The sequence below is a fragment of the Marmota flaviventris genome, chromosome 10, assembly GCF_047511675.1.
Source record: "Marmota flaviventris isolate mMarFla1 chromosome 10, mMarFla1.hap1, whole genome shotgun sequence".
Classification (NCBI taxonomy): Eukaryota; Metazoa; Chordata; class Mammalia; order Rodentia; family Sciuridae; genus Marmota; species Marmota flaviventris.
Genome location: NC_092507.1, coordinates 4,808,359 through 4,824,062, shown reverse-complemented (window position 1 = coordinate 4,824,062; position 15,704 = coordinate 4,808,359). Strand labels below are relative to the sequence as shown.

At 58.5% G+C, this 15,704-nt stretch overlaps 1 protein-coding gene across 1 annotated transcript in view; it reads right to left on the bottom strand.

The window, feature by feature from the left end:
* The window catches only part of Camta1 (calmodulin binding transcription activator 1), a 764,822-nt gene that overhangs the window by 80,332 nt on the left and 668,786 nt on the right, over nucleotides 1-15,704 (bottom strand). The window contains exons 8-9 of the mRNA XM_027947479.3: nucleotides 5,843-5,983; nucleotides 2,575-4,421 (exon numbers count right to left, since the gene is read on the bottom strand). Of these exons, the coding sequence (XP_027803280.2) occupies nucleotides 2,575-4,421; nucleotides 5,843-5,983 (1,988 nt within the window). The remainder of the gene's footprint in view (nucleotides 1-2,574; nucleotides 4,422-5,842; nucleotides 5,984-15,704) is intronic.

Below are 15,704 nucleotides of genomic sequence, written 5' to 3'. Positions count from 1 at the left end.
TGGGGGTGGGGGAGTGAGAGAGTGTGTGTTGGGACGCAGCTGCAGCTGGCGGTGGGCAGAGAATAGGAGCAATGGGAGCCGTGCTGGGGAGGGAGGGACACCCAGAGAAGAGCCCAGCTGTGGCACTCCTGCTAGGTGTGTGCTGGGGAACCTTGCGGTTGGAGCTGGGTGGAGCAGGAAGGAACATTGAGTTCAGGACTAGGAAGAGCGGCCCCAGAGACACGCCTTGCTGCAGAGCCCCCTCAGAGCTTGGCAGAGCCTGGCTGCAATGGGGCTCCGGACGCAGTCAGCGCCCACACAGCGTCTTTATTGGCTGTGGAAGGGGACAGGATGTGGGGTGAAGATGCAGGTGAGGGGGCTGTGAGGGGACTCAAATGTCAGGGGAGAAGGTGCTGTCTCTTTCTGAGTGGAGGACAGGGTGACCACTGCTGTTGGCCTGGAGCCAGTGTCCTGGTGGAAGAGCTTGGTGAAGAGCAAGTGGCCATCAGAGCTGCTGGCGGTCTCTGAGGCTTCACCACGTGGCCACTCTGGGGTCCTAGAGGGTCATTTTCCAAATCAAATGACTGCTTTTGTTTCTGGTTAACGGGAAGCATCAAGAGTTTCTGGAAAATCAGGGCTGGATGCTCTCGACTGCCACTCTTGGCCGTTCCTGGGGCGCCCTCGCGTGGTGAGCCACTGAACTGACTCTACAAGGTTCAGTTCAGGGATGTGCAGGTCGCTGAACAATGGAGGGACCAGGCCTGCTAACGCCCCTCTGGCCAGAGCTTGACAGGCCCAAGGAGGCTGGAGTGTGGCTGGATCCAGCTGGGGACCTGTGCTCACAGATCAGGGACTGGGGCAAGAGGAGACTGTCCCCTCCTGGCTCCTGCAAGGTGCGTGCTCCAGGGAGCCTGCAGACATCCTGAAGGCCAAATCTCCCAGGTCCTAGGACCTGGCTTGCCCAAGTCCACTCCTCTTAACTGTGAATTTATAAGGAAACTGAGGTCCAGAGAGTCAGGTCTCAAAGAGTCAGATTAGAGGACAGCTCTGTCTTCCCACCACACCCGGTCCTGGCCCTCCCTTCGGATCCCTGCAAATGCTCACGTGGGGGCAAGATGCCTGTTCAGCCTTTGGGTGGGAACCATGGTGGGCACAATGAAGATGCCATTGACCTCAGTGTCACAGACAAGAGCAGGGGGTCATAAGCGGGGTCACACTGAGCTGCACTAGGAGAAAGCTCGCACCAGGGGGTGGGACCAAATGGAGATGGACAGAAGAGGCAGGTGCTGTGCAGAATGAGTCTTCACACCAACACAGTGTGATATTCGTGCTCCAGTTTTATGTTTTTGTTTTTTAATGGTGTTGGGGATTGAACCCAGGGCCTTGTGCATAGTAGGCAAGCACTCTACCAACTGAGCTAGGTCCCCAGCCCCTAGTGCTCCAATTTTAGAGTCAGGGAGGCTGCTGCTGCTGATCACCAGATAGTAAGCGTGGAGCCAGGTCGAATTTAGACTGTCTGGCCCCAGCCCCATGCTCCTAACCACACACACACACACACACACACACGTCGCTCTCCATTTTTTATAAATATGCTGCCTGGGCTGTCTAGACAGGGTGCTAAGGCTGGGCCCCTACCTGGGCCGCTGCCATCTCTCTCTGAGATGTGGGGGCCTTTCGATATAGATCTTCTTATTTTGGGTTTTCCAGAAGGGAAGAAGTGTGAGCCTCTCCCTTGATGTCCCCTGGCAGAAGCCCCCTCTATGGCATCTATGGAATGTGGCTATAGAACCAATGGAACTATGGGCAGCCACCTCAAGGGAGGAAGGGTCCGCTCCTGGCCCCAGGGGCTGCTCTGCAGGCACCAGGCGAGCAGGCTGGGAGCCAGGGAGCACAGGCTGTGCACAGGGTATTTAGAACGAGCTGAGCCCCCTTCCTGTCCCATCCCACTTTAGAGAGAAAGCAAAGGTTTCTCCTTAAATACTTGTGCCACTGAGCCAAGACCTGGACTTTCCTGCAGTCCTGTTCTTTGGAGCAGTGATTCTCAAACTCAGTCCCCAGAAATGGAGTCAGCTCTCCGGTGGGAAAAGAGGGCGCAGGTCGGAGTCTGGGTCTCTGACATATCTTTGACTTTGTAGACGTCACATGGATCTTGCAGGTGGGTATACTGAAGCTGGGCCCTCCCTTTCAATTTTGATGAGAGCTTTTTAGTTTGGTTGAGTGAAGCAAAGCAAGAGGAATGGGTACGAATGACCCAGATGACCTATGATGGTGACGTTTGAGTGCTTTAAAAGCAGACCTGGGCCCTTAAAAAAAAAAAAAAGAAAGAAAGAAAGAAAAGAAGATTTCTCTGGCTAGACTGCGATGGCACTTCACTTCCAAAGACTCCCCTGGTTTGAAAGCTACTTGTTCCAGGGAAGTTTGAGGACCACTTGCCGTGGGGACAGAGGGAGGGAACAGCTTTGTCTTTGTGGTCCAGAACTTCATCCAAGGGTGGCCACATGCAAGTGAACCTCCCTTGCCCTGTGTCTCCCCCCCCCCAACTCCCAGGGCAGGTGGAGTGAGTGGCAGGAGGTGGCGGTAACAGCGACAGCTTACCTCTGGGTAAGACCACTCTGGGGAGTAGTCGGTCACCATGAACACCCGTCCACTCTGCTGCAGCATCCCCAGGGTGCCCTGGGCTGAGGCAGCTGAGACAACCTCAGCCACGTGCATGTAGGCCATGGTGCTGGCCCCGCCCTCGGCACTGCTCAGCTGCAGGCTGCCCTGCTGGGGGCTGCAGCAGGGGATGCACATCTCCGCCTGGGTGAAGGGGGCACGCGCCCCATCTTCCGACTGTGAGAGCGCTGCGCTGTCCCCCGACACCAGCTGGTGCCCGTAGATGGTGCCACTGCCCCCCTCCACAGAGATGAAGTCATTGATCAGGTCGGAGAACTGGTTGCTGAAGGAGATGTCAAAGTGGTCCAGGCTGAGCTCCATGTTGGAGGTGTTGCCGAGGCTGGGCTGGGCCACCGGGTAGAGTCCCTGCACCACGTTGCTCGGGAGGATGGGGACACCGCCAGCACTGCGGATCACCCCGTTGGTCTCAGGTTGCAAGTAGTGCTCTGAGCCACAGGCTTGCAGCTCCCCAGACTTGAGGAGGACCTCGCTCCCTTCAGCCGCCTGTGAGGTCTCCATGGTGACCTCCCCTTCCGTGGTCATGGCCTGGAAGTTGGCCTGGAACTGCATGAGGTGCAGGGAGGAAGTGGATTCTATCCGCGTCTCCACATGGCCGCTGCAAGAGCTGGTCTGGGACGAGGCCTCCGTTTTCACCGTGGGCATCACAAAGTTGCCCCCAGAGTCACTTAGGCTGCCGTGGGCGTTCTGCTCAATGGGGAGGGGCTTGCTGGCGTCCTGCAGGAAGAAGCTGGGGGAGGGGGTCTGGTGGATGTGGGGGCTGTGGCCTGTCTGGCTGAAGCTAGACGTATAGTCCTTGTTGGAGTCTATGGCACTGAAGTCCATCTGCTCAAGGGTGGTGCTGGGACTCAGACCGCCGCCCGACGGCAAGAGGCTGGAGCCGGCGGTCAGGGTGAGGGAGCTGGACGCTGCGGCTGCTGCGGAGGAGGAATAGGCCTCCTTGGCCATCTGCTGCTCGAAGGAGGTGTCCTCGGTCTTTATCTCCTTGGCGAGGACGCTGGTGAAGCCGAAGCTCCTCTCGGCGGGCGGCGAGTGCCGAATGTTGGTGCTAACCATCTCGGCTTTCAGGCCCCCGCCCCCATAGGTCTGGCCCTGCTTTGGGTTATTGAGGAAACAGTCGGGGTCAAAGTTCATGGTGGTCTCTGGAATCTTCCGGCCACCGTCGAGGGTGGTGGAGAGGACCAGCTCTTCAGACACATTGGTGGGCAGCATGGACAGGCTCTCCGAGCTGCCCGTGGTGGGGAAGGCGAACTTGTGGCCGTCGGAGCTCACAGCCAGGACGAGGCCCTGAGAGGCGTCGGGCGAGAGGAGGTGGTGGTTGGGGCCGGCGGTGGGGGACATGGTGTACACAGCCTCGTTGGTGACCTCTGACATAAACACTGTGGCGCTTTGGGACAAGCCCCCCATCACGGAGGCCACTGCCATGCCAGACACGCCTGTGACCACGGGGCTGTCCACCATGTCCGGGTCGCTGTTGAGCCCACTGCTGATGGACACCGGGGAGCTCTGGGTGGTGTCGGGGACCTCCACCTGGTTGGTGGAGGAGACCTCGGTGCTGTTCTGGTGCAGCAGGGCGGGCTTGGCCACCTTGCCGTTCCTCTTCTCCCGGCTGGAGCCCTTGCTGTGGCTGTGCTCCTGCTTGCCCTCCGACACATCGTTGTGCTGCACCTCCGCGTGGCCGCCGTAGCCCCCGGTCCGCGGCTCCACCTTGGGCGAGATGATGCGGTGTTTGGCACTGTTGCACTTGTGGTGCACGCTGCTGCCCGCTCCTGGAAGCACACGCACGCACACATGGAGAGAGTCAGCGGGGGCCTGTGGCAGGCCCTGCACCGAGCACTGGGGACCTGGCTAGGACCCCACTCAGGCCACGGACCCTGCCCCTGGACACTGGGGCCCTGGGCCCACTTACCCTAGTCTTGGGGCCCTCCTGGGCTTACCGGGCCTTCCTCCAAAGACCAGAGGGCAAGATCTTTGCGGCTCTTTTCAAAGAGTAAGTGTCTGGCATGTGGGAAGCTGGGAAGGAGAGGTTGAGCATGCTGCCTCCAGGAAGGTCCTCTCAGCCACCGGACAGAGGCACCTCTCACCCGCACGGGCTCTCACTGGGGAGAGGGGCTCAGCCCGGGGACGGTAGCTGCGTCCCTACCCCCACTCCAGCTTCTTACACTGTTTCTGGCCGTGCAATGCGGTGGCACGCCCTGGCCCTTTAGGTGCTCAATTAGGAGGCTTGCCCCCCTTGGGGACTAGAAGCCAGAGGCTGACGGGGAGGTGGAGAGAAGGTGTTCCCTCTGGGTGGCTCTCAGCTCCCAGGACCAAGGATGGTTTTGCCCCCTGCTCCAGAGGCAGAAAGTTACTTCAGGCTTTCCTCCCTGCCTTTCGGCTCAGCCCGGGTCTGTCCTCAGCTCTTTGGGGGACAAAAACCCTTCTAAGTCCTAAGCTAGAACACAGCCCCCTGCCTCCCCACCCCCCATCAGGCAGGAAAGAGCCCCAGAGCAGAGCGCCTCGGAACTCTGGCCAGTCTGGCTGTGGCTCCTCCCCCACAGCCTCTGGACCCACTCAGTCAGGATTTTCAGTCTGTCTGATAAGGGTCACTTAGCTTTTGATGAAAGGGTGGATTCTCTGCTACAGTCTCACCATCAAGACTCCTGAATGCACAGAGACTTTGCAGGGCCGTGACCCGACCCTCCTGTGGAAGTATCTAATTAAGGCAGCCAAGGGAGCAGAGAAGCACATTCCAAAGAGCAAATACCATCATCAGACAAGCCGGCCCATTAGGACGAGGGCAAGGGGCGCCTTAGCATCTTGGAGGAGGCAGAGGTTAAAGAAAGAGGTTTAGCTTGAGTGGTCCCATTGCCTCAGGGCAGATGTCCCTGAAAAACCTCGCACTGGGGACCTGGGCACATGCTGAGGATCCTAGAGAACCCGGGCCTGGGAGGCACTGCAGTGCGTGGCCGGGCCCCAGGATCTCCTCTCCCCAGTGCTGCTGTCCACCATTCCGTGCCCATCCCTCGAGGGAGCCTGACTCTTTGAAAACGGGTCTCACTTGCCCAAAGTGGGCTGATGGGCCAGTTGTGCAGGGCAGGGCCAGGATGGCACAGTGGTTTTGCCTGGTTCCTGGTGCCCTCTCCCTCCGGGACACAGCAGCAGTGCCCTGGGCCTGGTGTGCCCACCTGCCCCCCGGGGCCCCGCTCACCCAGGCTGCCGGTGCAGAGGCAATTGTGGGTTCGGGGCTGGGGCTTGGTCTGGTGGCTGTCAAGGATCTGCTGCACCAGCTGCTCCACCGAGAAGCCTGAGCTGCTGTTCCCATTGCTGCAGGTCCACTTGATGCCATGGACTGTGGAGAGGGCGGAGGCAGACAGAGGGGCGTCAGAGGCTGCAGTGACAGGGGAAGCCCTATGAGGGGCTGAGGGTGGCAACGGGCCCTACTAGACAGCAGCCCACTCTGCTGGGGGCCTGGCTCAGGGAGGATCAGTGAGCAGATGAGGGGGGAGGGTGGCAGAGGCCGGGCTGCCCTGCCGCTGGTCTCCTGCTCCATCGGAACTCTGGACTCTCCCCCTGGCTCCCTTTCCCTTCCCCATGGGGTACACCACCTGGAGTTTCGCTTTCATTTTCCCAAAGGCCAAGGGCACAAGGTGTCTCTTCCAGGGAGGCCAAGTGGAGGAGAAAAGGAGCAAGGCCGGGGGACCTCCGCAGACTGCAGGGGTCTCGTGGAGGAGGCTCAGAGGGTGGGGGATGGTGGGGTGTCCAGTGAGCAGGAGGACAGGTGATGCCCCAGGAGTGTTTGGGAGGAGGCCTGTCCCCCTCAGAGGAAGACTTTGGCTCTCCGCCCTCCCCAGACTTCCCTGCCCTGAGGGGTTTGCAGGAGGGACAGAGAAAGGGACAGGGCTGAAGGGCACCCCCCCCAAGGCTGCCACAGTGGGGGCCTCAATGCTAACTGGCCACTGGCCATCTGAAATAGCTGTGCTGGGGCTTCAGGGCAACTCTGGCCCCCTGCAGCCCCTGGAGGTGGGGCGGGGCCGCCCTGCTGGGGAAGACTGGACTTGGGAAGGAGCTTCTTGCTGTGAGATCTGCACAGGCTCAGCCTTGGAACACTGTGGCGGATCTCTGTGGCAGCCGTTGGTCTCTGGCCTCCGTTTCTCCTGGTGCCTTCATTTAGATCCTCAGCGGTCTCTCAAAGGAAAGGAAACCTGAGCGTGGTGTGCTCCGGCAGGAATCCCCCAGCGCTTTCTTCACCTCCTTGCCCTCTGCTCCGCTGGACGTCTGCAGGGCCCTATTTCCAGCACCTTCACCCCGTCCCCACGAGAAGAATGGGGAGGGGAGCTGAGTGGCCCTGACTCCCAGCTTGCCGGCCGCCTGCTCTGAAGATGTGCTCACCTCTTCAGCGCCTTAGGTGATGGGTGAGTGTGGGGGATGGTGGCATTTACAGCCCGCCTCTCTGTCAGTGGGAAACCACTGTCCTGTCTTGGGCTCCCCAGAGGGATTCTCCAGCAGCCCAGGAGGCCTTGGTTCTGCTGGCGAGGCTGCTTGCGTTTGTTCTCCAAGGGACTCGTCCCCAAGTGTCGGAAGGGGAGGCCCAGGCCAGGGCTTGTGGACCCTCATCACAGCTACAGAGCTCTATTGGCAAATGACCCTCTCCCTGGAAATCCAATACAGGGGACCGATAACAGCCCAAAGGGCCTCGAGGAACCAGGAGTGATGGGTCAGGGGCTCCCAGCCTGGCCCCTGCCCAGGGCCCTCCTTGGTCAAGGACCTTTTCAGATTCATTTACAGATGAGAAAACAGAGGCTCGGAGGAGGGGGCGATGACACCCCATGTCACATCCAGGGGTTGGAGAGCAGAACTTGAGACTCCCCGCTGCTTCTAGCACATACCAGTTCATAGTCGGTCCGTCGTTGGCTGACCCTGGCTGTGCCCAGGCCCTAACCCAGAGATTCTGATGTCCTTGGTCTGGAGTGTTGCAGGCATTTATATATATATGAAACCCAGGAGGGCCTGCTAGGCCAGGAGCAAAACCGCCTGCCCTTGGGAGCTTCCACCAGTGGGCACTTTGAGCACATGCCCATTACAAAGCCAGGCCAGATGTTCTCAGGGGAACTTCCCCGGGGGTTTGAACTTGGCTCTCTGGAGAGATGAGCTGTTCTCAGCAGCTGCAGTGCCGGCTTCTGGCCCCCTGGCCACACCCCAGCCAAGGGTCTTGGGGTCAGGTGGGCTTGCTTCTCTCCCTGTAGACACCTTGCTCGCTCCTCCCCTGGGCTGGAGCATCTCCGGGCACCTCTGCCCCGTGCCTCTGCTCTGACAGCCACTGCTCAGTCCTGTTTCTCCTCCGGCCCCCGCTGGGGGTGCAGTGTCCACACCCTCTCTGCCTCCTGCTCTCTTCCTTGTGTTGTGAAGGTTATAAAATGAAAACCCAGCGAAGGGTGACAGATTGTGAGCAGAGACTTTCTGGATGCTTAATGCAAATCACCCACTGTCTTGGCACATCCAATATGCAGATCGCCCCCCTCCCCCCGCCCCCTCCTCTGAGGCGGTGAGCTGTTAGTACTGAATATCAAGTACTATCAAGACGGCTTTTAACATGTCACGCTTGGCTTCCCGACACGTAATGAATCAGCGGGAAGGAGATTTCTAGGGGAAGAAGGCGCGTCATGAAAGGAAGGTTAATAAACACGCACCCTGGCCTCCTTCCCGGGGCCTCCCTCCCGGAAAAGCAGCAAAATGGAAACCTCACCAAAGCCCACTGGATCAAACGTGAGGTCACGACGTGTCACTTAAGGGCAGCATGGAAAGAGATAAGGGGTTCCTGGGAAAATAAGCCTCTGGCGGCTCTGGGTCCTGTGTGTCCCCTCCTGCTCACTGTACTTCGCTCCAGGACGCGGCCTGCCAGGTCTGGGAGGACAGTGTGCTCCAGCCTGGCTTGAAACAAAGCCTTAGAGGGACCCTTTCTTAGCTTCCAGTGGTCCCTGGGCCAAGCTGGGGGTAGAGATGGACCTGTGTCCCCAGGAAGGCAGGGGCAGGGGAGAGCAGGTGCCAGGCGTCGGGGGCGGGTGATAAGCTGGCCTCGGTATGGGTGGGCCTCTATAGGGCAGGGGTGTCCAGGAGGGCCCCACTGGCCACCAGGAAACTGCATGCTGGGCACCTTCAAAGCTCCCTCTGGTGGCTCCCCAGCTGCCCCCTGCTGCCTGGGGATGCAGCCTGGGGAACACATTGTCTCTGATGGGACTGTCTACAGCATGGCAGTGACAGGATGGAAGGCTGGGTGGCAGGTGCAGGGACCCTCCTGCCCACTCTAGTGTTGACCTGGCTGTTCGTGATGTCTACTCTCATTATGACCTGCAGCAAGGTAGCGGCCCTCTCTCTAACACGAATAATCAGAATGAAATCAACGGCAGCAGCGTGTGGCGTCTTTGGAGAGCATCTTCCATGAACACTCTACCCGAGAGGCCACCAGCCGCTGGGGAGAGAGGGCTGAGCGAAGGTGCAGCCTCAGCCTGCAGCCAGGCCTCTGGATTACGGCTGTTCCCTCCCCGGCTCTTGGGAAGAGGTGGAGGGTGTCGGGCACACAGACGAAGCAGGCACACCCCCGTTTCCCCCTGTGATGGACTGAACTTTACCCTACATTCATAGCCCTGACCCCAGTGTGGCACAGGTCTTTAGGTCACTGAGGGGGGTCCCCTATCCAACAGGACTGGTGTCTGTAGGAGAAGAGGAGGGGACGCCAGGGGCTCCTGTGCACAGAGCGAAGGCCATGCGAGGACATGAGAAGGCAGGCCTTTGCAAGGCCTCACCAGAAACCAGCCCCAATGTCACCTTGACCTTGGGCTCCCAGTCTCCAGAACCGTGAGACAATACGTTTTTGTTGCTTCAGCCCCTGTCCAGGTGTTCTGTCGCAGCGGTGTCTTGGCCAGTTTTGGGCTGGGTGATAGAATACCACAGACGGAGATTTATAATCAGCAGAACTTTCTTCCCATAGCTGTGAGGGCTGGAAGTGCAAGATCAAGGTGCGGGACCCAGCGAGGGCTTTCTTTCAGCCTCATCCCGTGGGGGAAGGGCACACATAGAGAACCCCTTCCTGGGAGTCCTTTTTGATGGTGGCCTCAATCCATTCCCAGAACTCCTCTCTTTAGGCCTCCCCCCAATACAGTTGCCCTGGGGATCAAATTTCAACCTGGGTTTGGAGGAGATACTCACACCATGCAGGCAAACTAATGAGGCCCCACTGGGCCCTGGCCTCAGCTCGCTGGGGCTGTCTGGCTGGAGCCCTGCCAGCCTCTGGGAGAGACTCACCCTGCCCGGCCCGTGCTCTGCACACCTGCGCACGCGCGCGTGTGTGTGTGTGTGTGTACACATGCGTGCAGCTCAAGGGACCCTGACAATAGGGTCTTTCAGATGTCCCTCTCCTCTACCACCTTAGATCCTGCCATTCTAGCACAGCCCAGCTCAAGTCCCCACCGCCTCCTGGAAGCCTCCCTGTACCCACCTCTGGTCACCATCCCCACTGGAGCCGGAGTCTGCATCAGGACTTGCTGAACTGTTCACTGTGCTGTCCCCCAAGCTTAAAACCATGCCTGGCACATAGTAGATGCTCAATGAAGGTTGGTTGAAGGAAGGTGTGCACGGCCAGGGTCTCAACCCCGCGCGCCCTCTCTAGCACCCTCCTTTATGTTAGTTCATTCTCCCCCACCCCTGCAGTGAGCTAGCTGTAAGGGGACCTCCTCTCTTGATCACACCAACAGCAAACCAATGATATTTACTGAACACCTTGTGCCAGGCACCATGTGAGCTGATGTTGACTCCAGTATAAAAAGAAATGGCAGTAATCTGCACCCCTAATGACACCTCGACAGTGGGCAGTGCCCTGGGCTGGGCGGTCTCAGGCAGAGCTGTGGTTCTCCAGGGGTGGCCTCCCCTACCTGGGATGTTAGAAATACACATTCTCAGGTTCCACCCAGACCAGTGATCAGAAACTCTGGTCCTCTGGGGTTTGGATGCACACTTCTTTGAGAACCATGGACAGAGATGTTACTAATCTCTCAATGAGACTTTGAGGCAGAATTATTATTCCATGTTTTTCCTGTGAAGACCAAGACTCAGAAAAGTTATGCAACTTGCCCAAGGTCACACAGCAGATCAGTGGGGCTGGAGGAGTTGCAGAATCTCACTTTTCCACTAAGCTGCCGGGCTGGCCTACACATTCCCTGGATGTGCTCCTAGAGGTGGTGCGGAAATTCCGAACAGCTGACCAGGGGGCAGGGAAGGTGGAGATTCCCCTCTGTGTGCAGCTGGACTCACTGTTCTCTCTGGAGAGGAGCCTGGCTTCCCCAGCAGCCCTGGGGACTCGGACACCTGGAGCAGGCCAGGTGCCTCATCCCGTGTGGGAGACCATCCTGTTTCCCACTCCCTCTGCTTAAAAGGGTGCAGAGCTGTCTCCAGAGGGCCAGGTCCCACCCTGTGGCTGGGGAGGAGGGTAGCCAGGCCCTAATGAGCAGAGCCCAGCTGGCCAAGCCACCCAGATCAGGGCAGAGGGACTCCCCCTTTGGGCCCCGAGGTTTCACGGAGGAGATGGGAGGTTGAGGAAGAAAGAGGGCTCAGCAAGGCTTCAGGCCTGCAGGCTCGGGGCTGGAGCAGCCTGGGGTCTCCTAGAGGTTCGTCCTGGCTACCTCCCCTGGCAGGCTGGGTGCCAGGTTATGGGTGCATTTAGGGGAGTTTCTAGACAGGAAGGAACCCAAAGGAAGGCTTCATCCCAGGCAGCAGGGATTTGGGGCAGCGTTTGGCTCTGAGTCACAGCCTCTTCACTTGGACTTGAAGCATGGAGGTGGGAGGGGACCCAGGAGGGGACCTACTGAGTGATAGACTGGGGCTGAGAGGTAGCCTCCTCTGGTCTGTGGAAGCCACAGACTTTCATTCCTGATGGGGCTACCCTGTGCAGCCCTACTGATGGCCAGGTGACCCTCTGAGCTTGTTGCTCCTGAGTTAGGCGGGAAGAAGGGACTAGATTCAAGAGCCCCGGGCGATGGGGGCCGGCCAGCTGGCCAGGCCAGGCCCCAGTGTGGCGGAAGCTCTTCTTGCATGCTGTGTGACCTCAGGAAGAGCTTTGATTCCTCTGGATGTCACTTTCCTCATCTGTCTTCCTTCTCCAAGAGACTTTAAGGACACCCAGATGAACTGGTTCTGATTTGGTGGCATCCACAGGACAAAGAAGCCCCCAGAAAGATGACAACCTCTGCTCTGAAAATCATTCTGGGAAGACTGGAAAGGAGCTGGACGGGCGGTCAGAAAGGAATCCTTGGAAAGAGCCCCCTCAGCCCTGAGGGCCCCAGGGACCAGGGAGGGCCGGGCTCCCTGTCCCCTTGGCTCTGTGGGGCAGTAGGATCTGGAAGCATGACAGGGCTTTGGTCTCCACGGCGACAGAGCAGGCAGCACCTGCTGTAATTGACACTGGCCTTTCTTTGCAGAGGAAGCGATTCCTTGGAGCTGTGGCTCGCAGGTGACAAGGACAAGTGGTGGTCTCTTGTCCTGGGGCCCTTTCCTTCCCCCTCTTCAGCCTGGGCTCATCCAGCACCGCCACCCCAAAAGACCCATACAGAGGGCGACCGAATTCCTGTCCAAACCAGGCCGTCTAGAAGGTGGACAAGGGGTGCTGTGGCCATCTCTCCGCCTCTCTGTGTGCACACCTGGACACGGGGTCACTCCACTATGAACCACGTGGCGGAGGCGGGCGGGGGAGGCAGCCGTGTGCTGTCAGGGAGTGAATGAGCCCCGTGGATTCCTCGTTGTTGATGGTCGAAGGCCGTCACCATGGCAACAAGGTCACTGGGAAATGGCAGCCACATTGGTTTAATTTTCACTGTATTCTTGTTGGCAGGAAGAATGGCCCTGCTTCTGATTTCTTGGTTCAACTGGATGAAATTTTCATTAGATTTAACTTCTTACGCCCAGACACCCACATACCATTCAATTTCCTGATCTCACCACTCAGGTCTCCTTCTCCTATTGGTCCTGAGGACAAAATTTTCAGAAACGTCATTTCGAGAAGTGCAGAGGCTGAGGGGGGCCCAGGTGGACGGTGTGCTGGCCATGTGCGTGGGGACCTGCCAGCCGTGTCCAGAATCACACCTTGTAATTGTTGGGTGGCATTGTTGGGACATGGGCATCAGGGGCCCAGGCTCTGTTCCAAGGTTACACACCCTCTGGAGGAAGGTCCAGGGCACAGCTGGGGGCTGAGAACTTACCCTGGCCATTTAGTTTCATGTGGTACAGACCAGAGGTGACGGGTAGGGACAGGAACTTTGAAGTTGCCAGGGGATTGCAGCTGGCCAAGGTCTCCAAGATCAGGAAGTCAGAATGTGGGAGATGGCGCTCCCGTTGCCACCATACTTGGCATCCCAGGTTGTCTCCAAGGAGCTTAGTGACATCAAGAGTGGCCTTAGCTGAACGTCTCCACCCAGCCCATCCAACCAGACCAACAATGTGGCTTTTCAGAGCCACTCAAGGCTCTCAGAATGTCCTCCTGATTTGCTAAGTGGCACCATCACGGAGGCTGGGAATTCTTTTCGCAGTCGTAGGGGCGTGGATGGGCTCTGCTTATGTGGCAGGTGGGAAGCTATTCCACCTCCGGAGCCTCTGACCTCTGAGATACTCTCTCCCCTTTGGGTGTAACCACAGCCTGGCCTTCCAGCCCTGCTCAGATGGCGTCTGCCCAGCCCCTCCAGGTCACTGGAAGTGGGGACAGGAGACCTAGTGCATTCTGGACAGTTTCTGTCTTGCTTTTTGTAAGGCTGCTCTGGGCGCTGGGACTTAGGTGTCCTCTGGGTGTCCAGAGTGGTTCCTGGAGGAGGCTCCGTCTATTGGGGTGTGCCCTTTTGTGTGGATGTACCCACGTGGCCCAGAGCCTTTGTAGAGAGACGTAAGATCTGAAGGTTTAGACCTTAGCAGCAATTCCAAATACCTCTAAACCACCAGTAGAGAGCAGTGCTCAGAATCAGCTCTGGCGGAGTCAGGGGCAGGGTGGAGGCAGGCTGCACCCAGCATCGAGGCCACTCTACCCGCTCACTAGGTGGTGAATGGAGGAGAGGAAGCCTCTGGTGACAGTAGGGGTACCCAGCGCAAAGCAGCGCAGAATGGCAAGCAGCCAGGAGACAGGAAATCAAAGGAAGAATTTCTCTTTCAGTTCTACTCAGGCCACAGCGGCTCAATAGAACCTAGCCTGAGGGAGAAGGGAGCTTGCAAAACAAACCAGGATCCTCCAAGCCAGCAAAGGAAGCCAGCCCCCAGGAAACCCAGGCTGGCCCCCAAGTCAGGCTGGGAGACAGCTGCGGGTCCTGGCAGGAGCAGGGCAAGAGACCTGCCCTGCCCAATCCGTGCCAGCAGCTCCTGACCCAGGGAAAGTTCTCTGGGAAATCCTCTTGGCACTGTCCTGACAACCTGCAGGACTCAGGTCAGTGGACCCAGGCAGGGAGTTGGGCCTCTGCTCCTGGGGACGGAGCCGCTGTCCCTGGTCCTGGACCTGCTTTGGGGATTAGATGTGCTTCCTTTGATGCTCAGATTGAAACTCTAGAATTTCTCCTGTGTTCAAGTGAACGAGTGCCCAGCACCAGAACCGAGTCCTCAGCTGCAACCCACGGAAACTTCTAGGGCAGTGGCTCTCAACCCATTGCCCAGGGAAAGACCTCAGAGGTCCTGGAATACTCGGAAGCTGTGTCCCTAACTCTTGGTGCACGTTTGCAATGCCACCCTCCAGGAATTGCCATAAGAAAATCGGTGTTGTCTTCAGCCTGCTTACCCCTGCCCAGGGGTGAGGGCCAGCTGACTCCCAGAAGCCTGTGTCCCCTAAAGGTGCTGACCCTGCTGTCCAGGACAGGGTGCTGCGCTGGCCTCTCACCAGAGCCAGCTTTAGGCTGGGGTCTCCAGCTCTGGAATCTTGCTTAACAACGTCCCACTCCTAGGGCCAGCTCCAACATGCAGTCAACACGGGGCTGGGGCCCGGGCTGCCTCTTCACCTGCCCAGGTGGTTCCCAGGTGGATCCCTGCTCTCGCCACAGAGCCACCAGCTGTTCAGGCTCTGCTGTGCCTTCATAGATTTGGGGGTAAAGCCACAGCTGGCTCCTCTGGGCCCCAGGGGCAGTGCCCAAACTCACTCCTGACTTCGAGCTCCTGGTTGCTGTCCCTGGAGTCTCACTCCGAGGTGGGATGCTGGACAACGGTATTTCTGAGTGAATCTTCAAACCCTTTCCAACAGCAGCCTCTCCCGGGCTGCCCCAGCTTCACTGCCTGGGCAGCTGCATTGCCACTGCTGACCCCCTCCTTCCCCATGGGTTCTGGTGGAGACTTAGGCACAGGTCCTCCTGGGCAGGGGCCAAGCTCGCTGCCCACCCGTCTTGTGGCTAGCCAGTGGAGACTGATGAGGCTGGACTGAGTAGGAGGAAAGGAGGGACACAGCCCCTCCTCAAACCCCACCACCCCAGCATCTCAGAGCTGGCCCTCATGGCCCTTCCACCTCCAGAGCCCAGGTCCAGAGGAGAGCTGGGCCCGTCGCTGAGCCCTGTTGCTGTCACCAGCCACCAGGTGGCGCTCACCGACCAGGAACGGGTTTGGGGAGGCCCAGGAAAGGGAAGCCTTTGTTGATTTTACTTCTTGATATTCTATAATCACCAGGATTACAATCTAAGCAAAACAGCAAAACAAATAAACACAGCCCCCCTTACCGAATCTTTGGTCTTTTGTCTGAAAAATCATAAAAAGCAGCACAAGTGAATATACAACCCAAGGCTTGGGTGTTAGCACCAGCCAGGTCTCTCTCGGGCAGAGCAGAGGGAGGGGCTCTGGACACTGCTCTGCTGGCCTCTGGCCTTCCAGGGCGCCAGCAGCTCCAGGGAGGGACAGCTGCCTCTGTCTCCTTTCTCTACTGCTGCAGCACGGCTCAGCCAGGGAGTCCCGTCCACAGCCACGCGGGCTGCCCCCCTACTGCGCTGTGCTAGAGGGGGCTCTTTCTGGGAGAGCCTGGAGAGGGGCTGAGACCTGGAACACCACAGGCTGCAGCCAAGACAAAGGACTGGGGT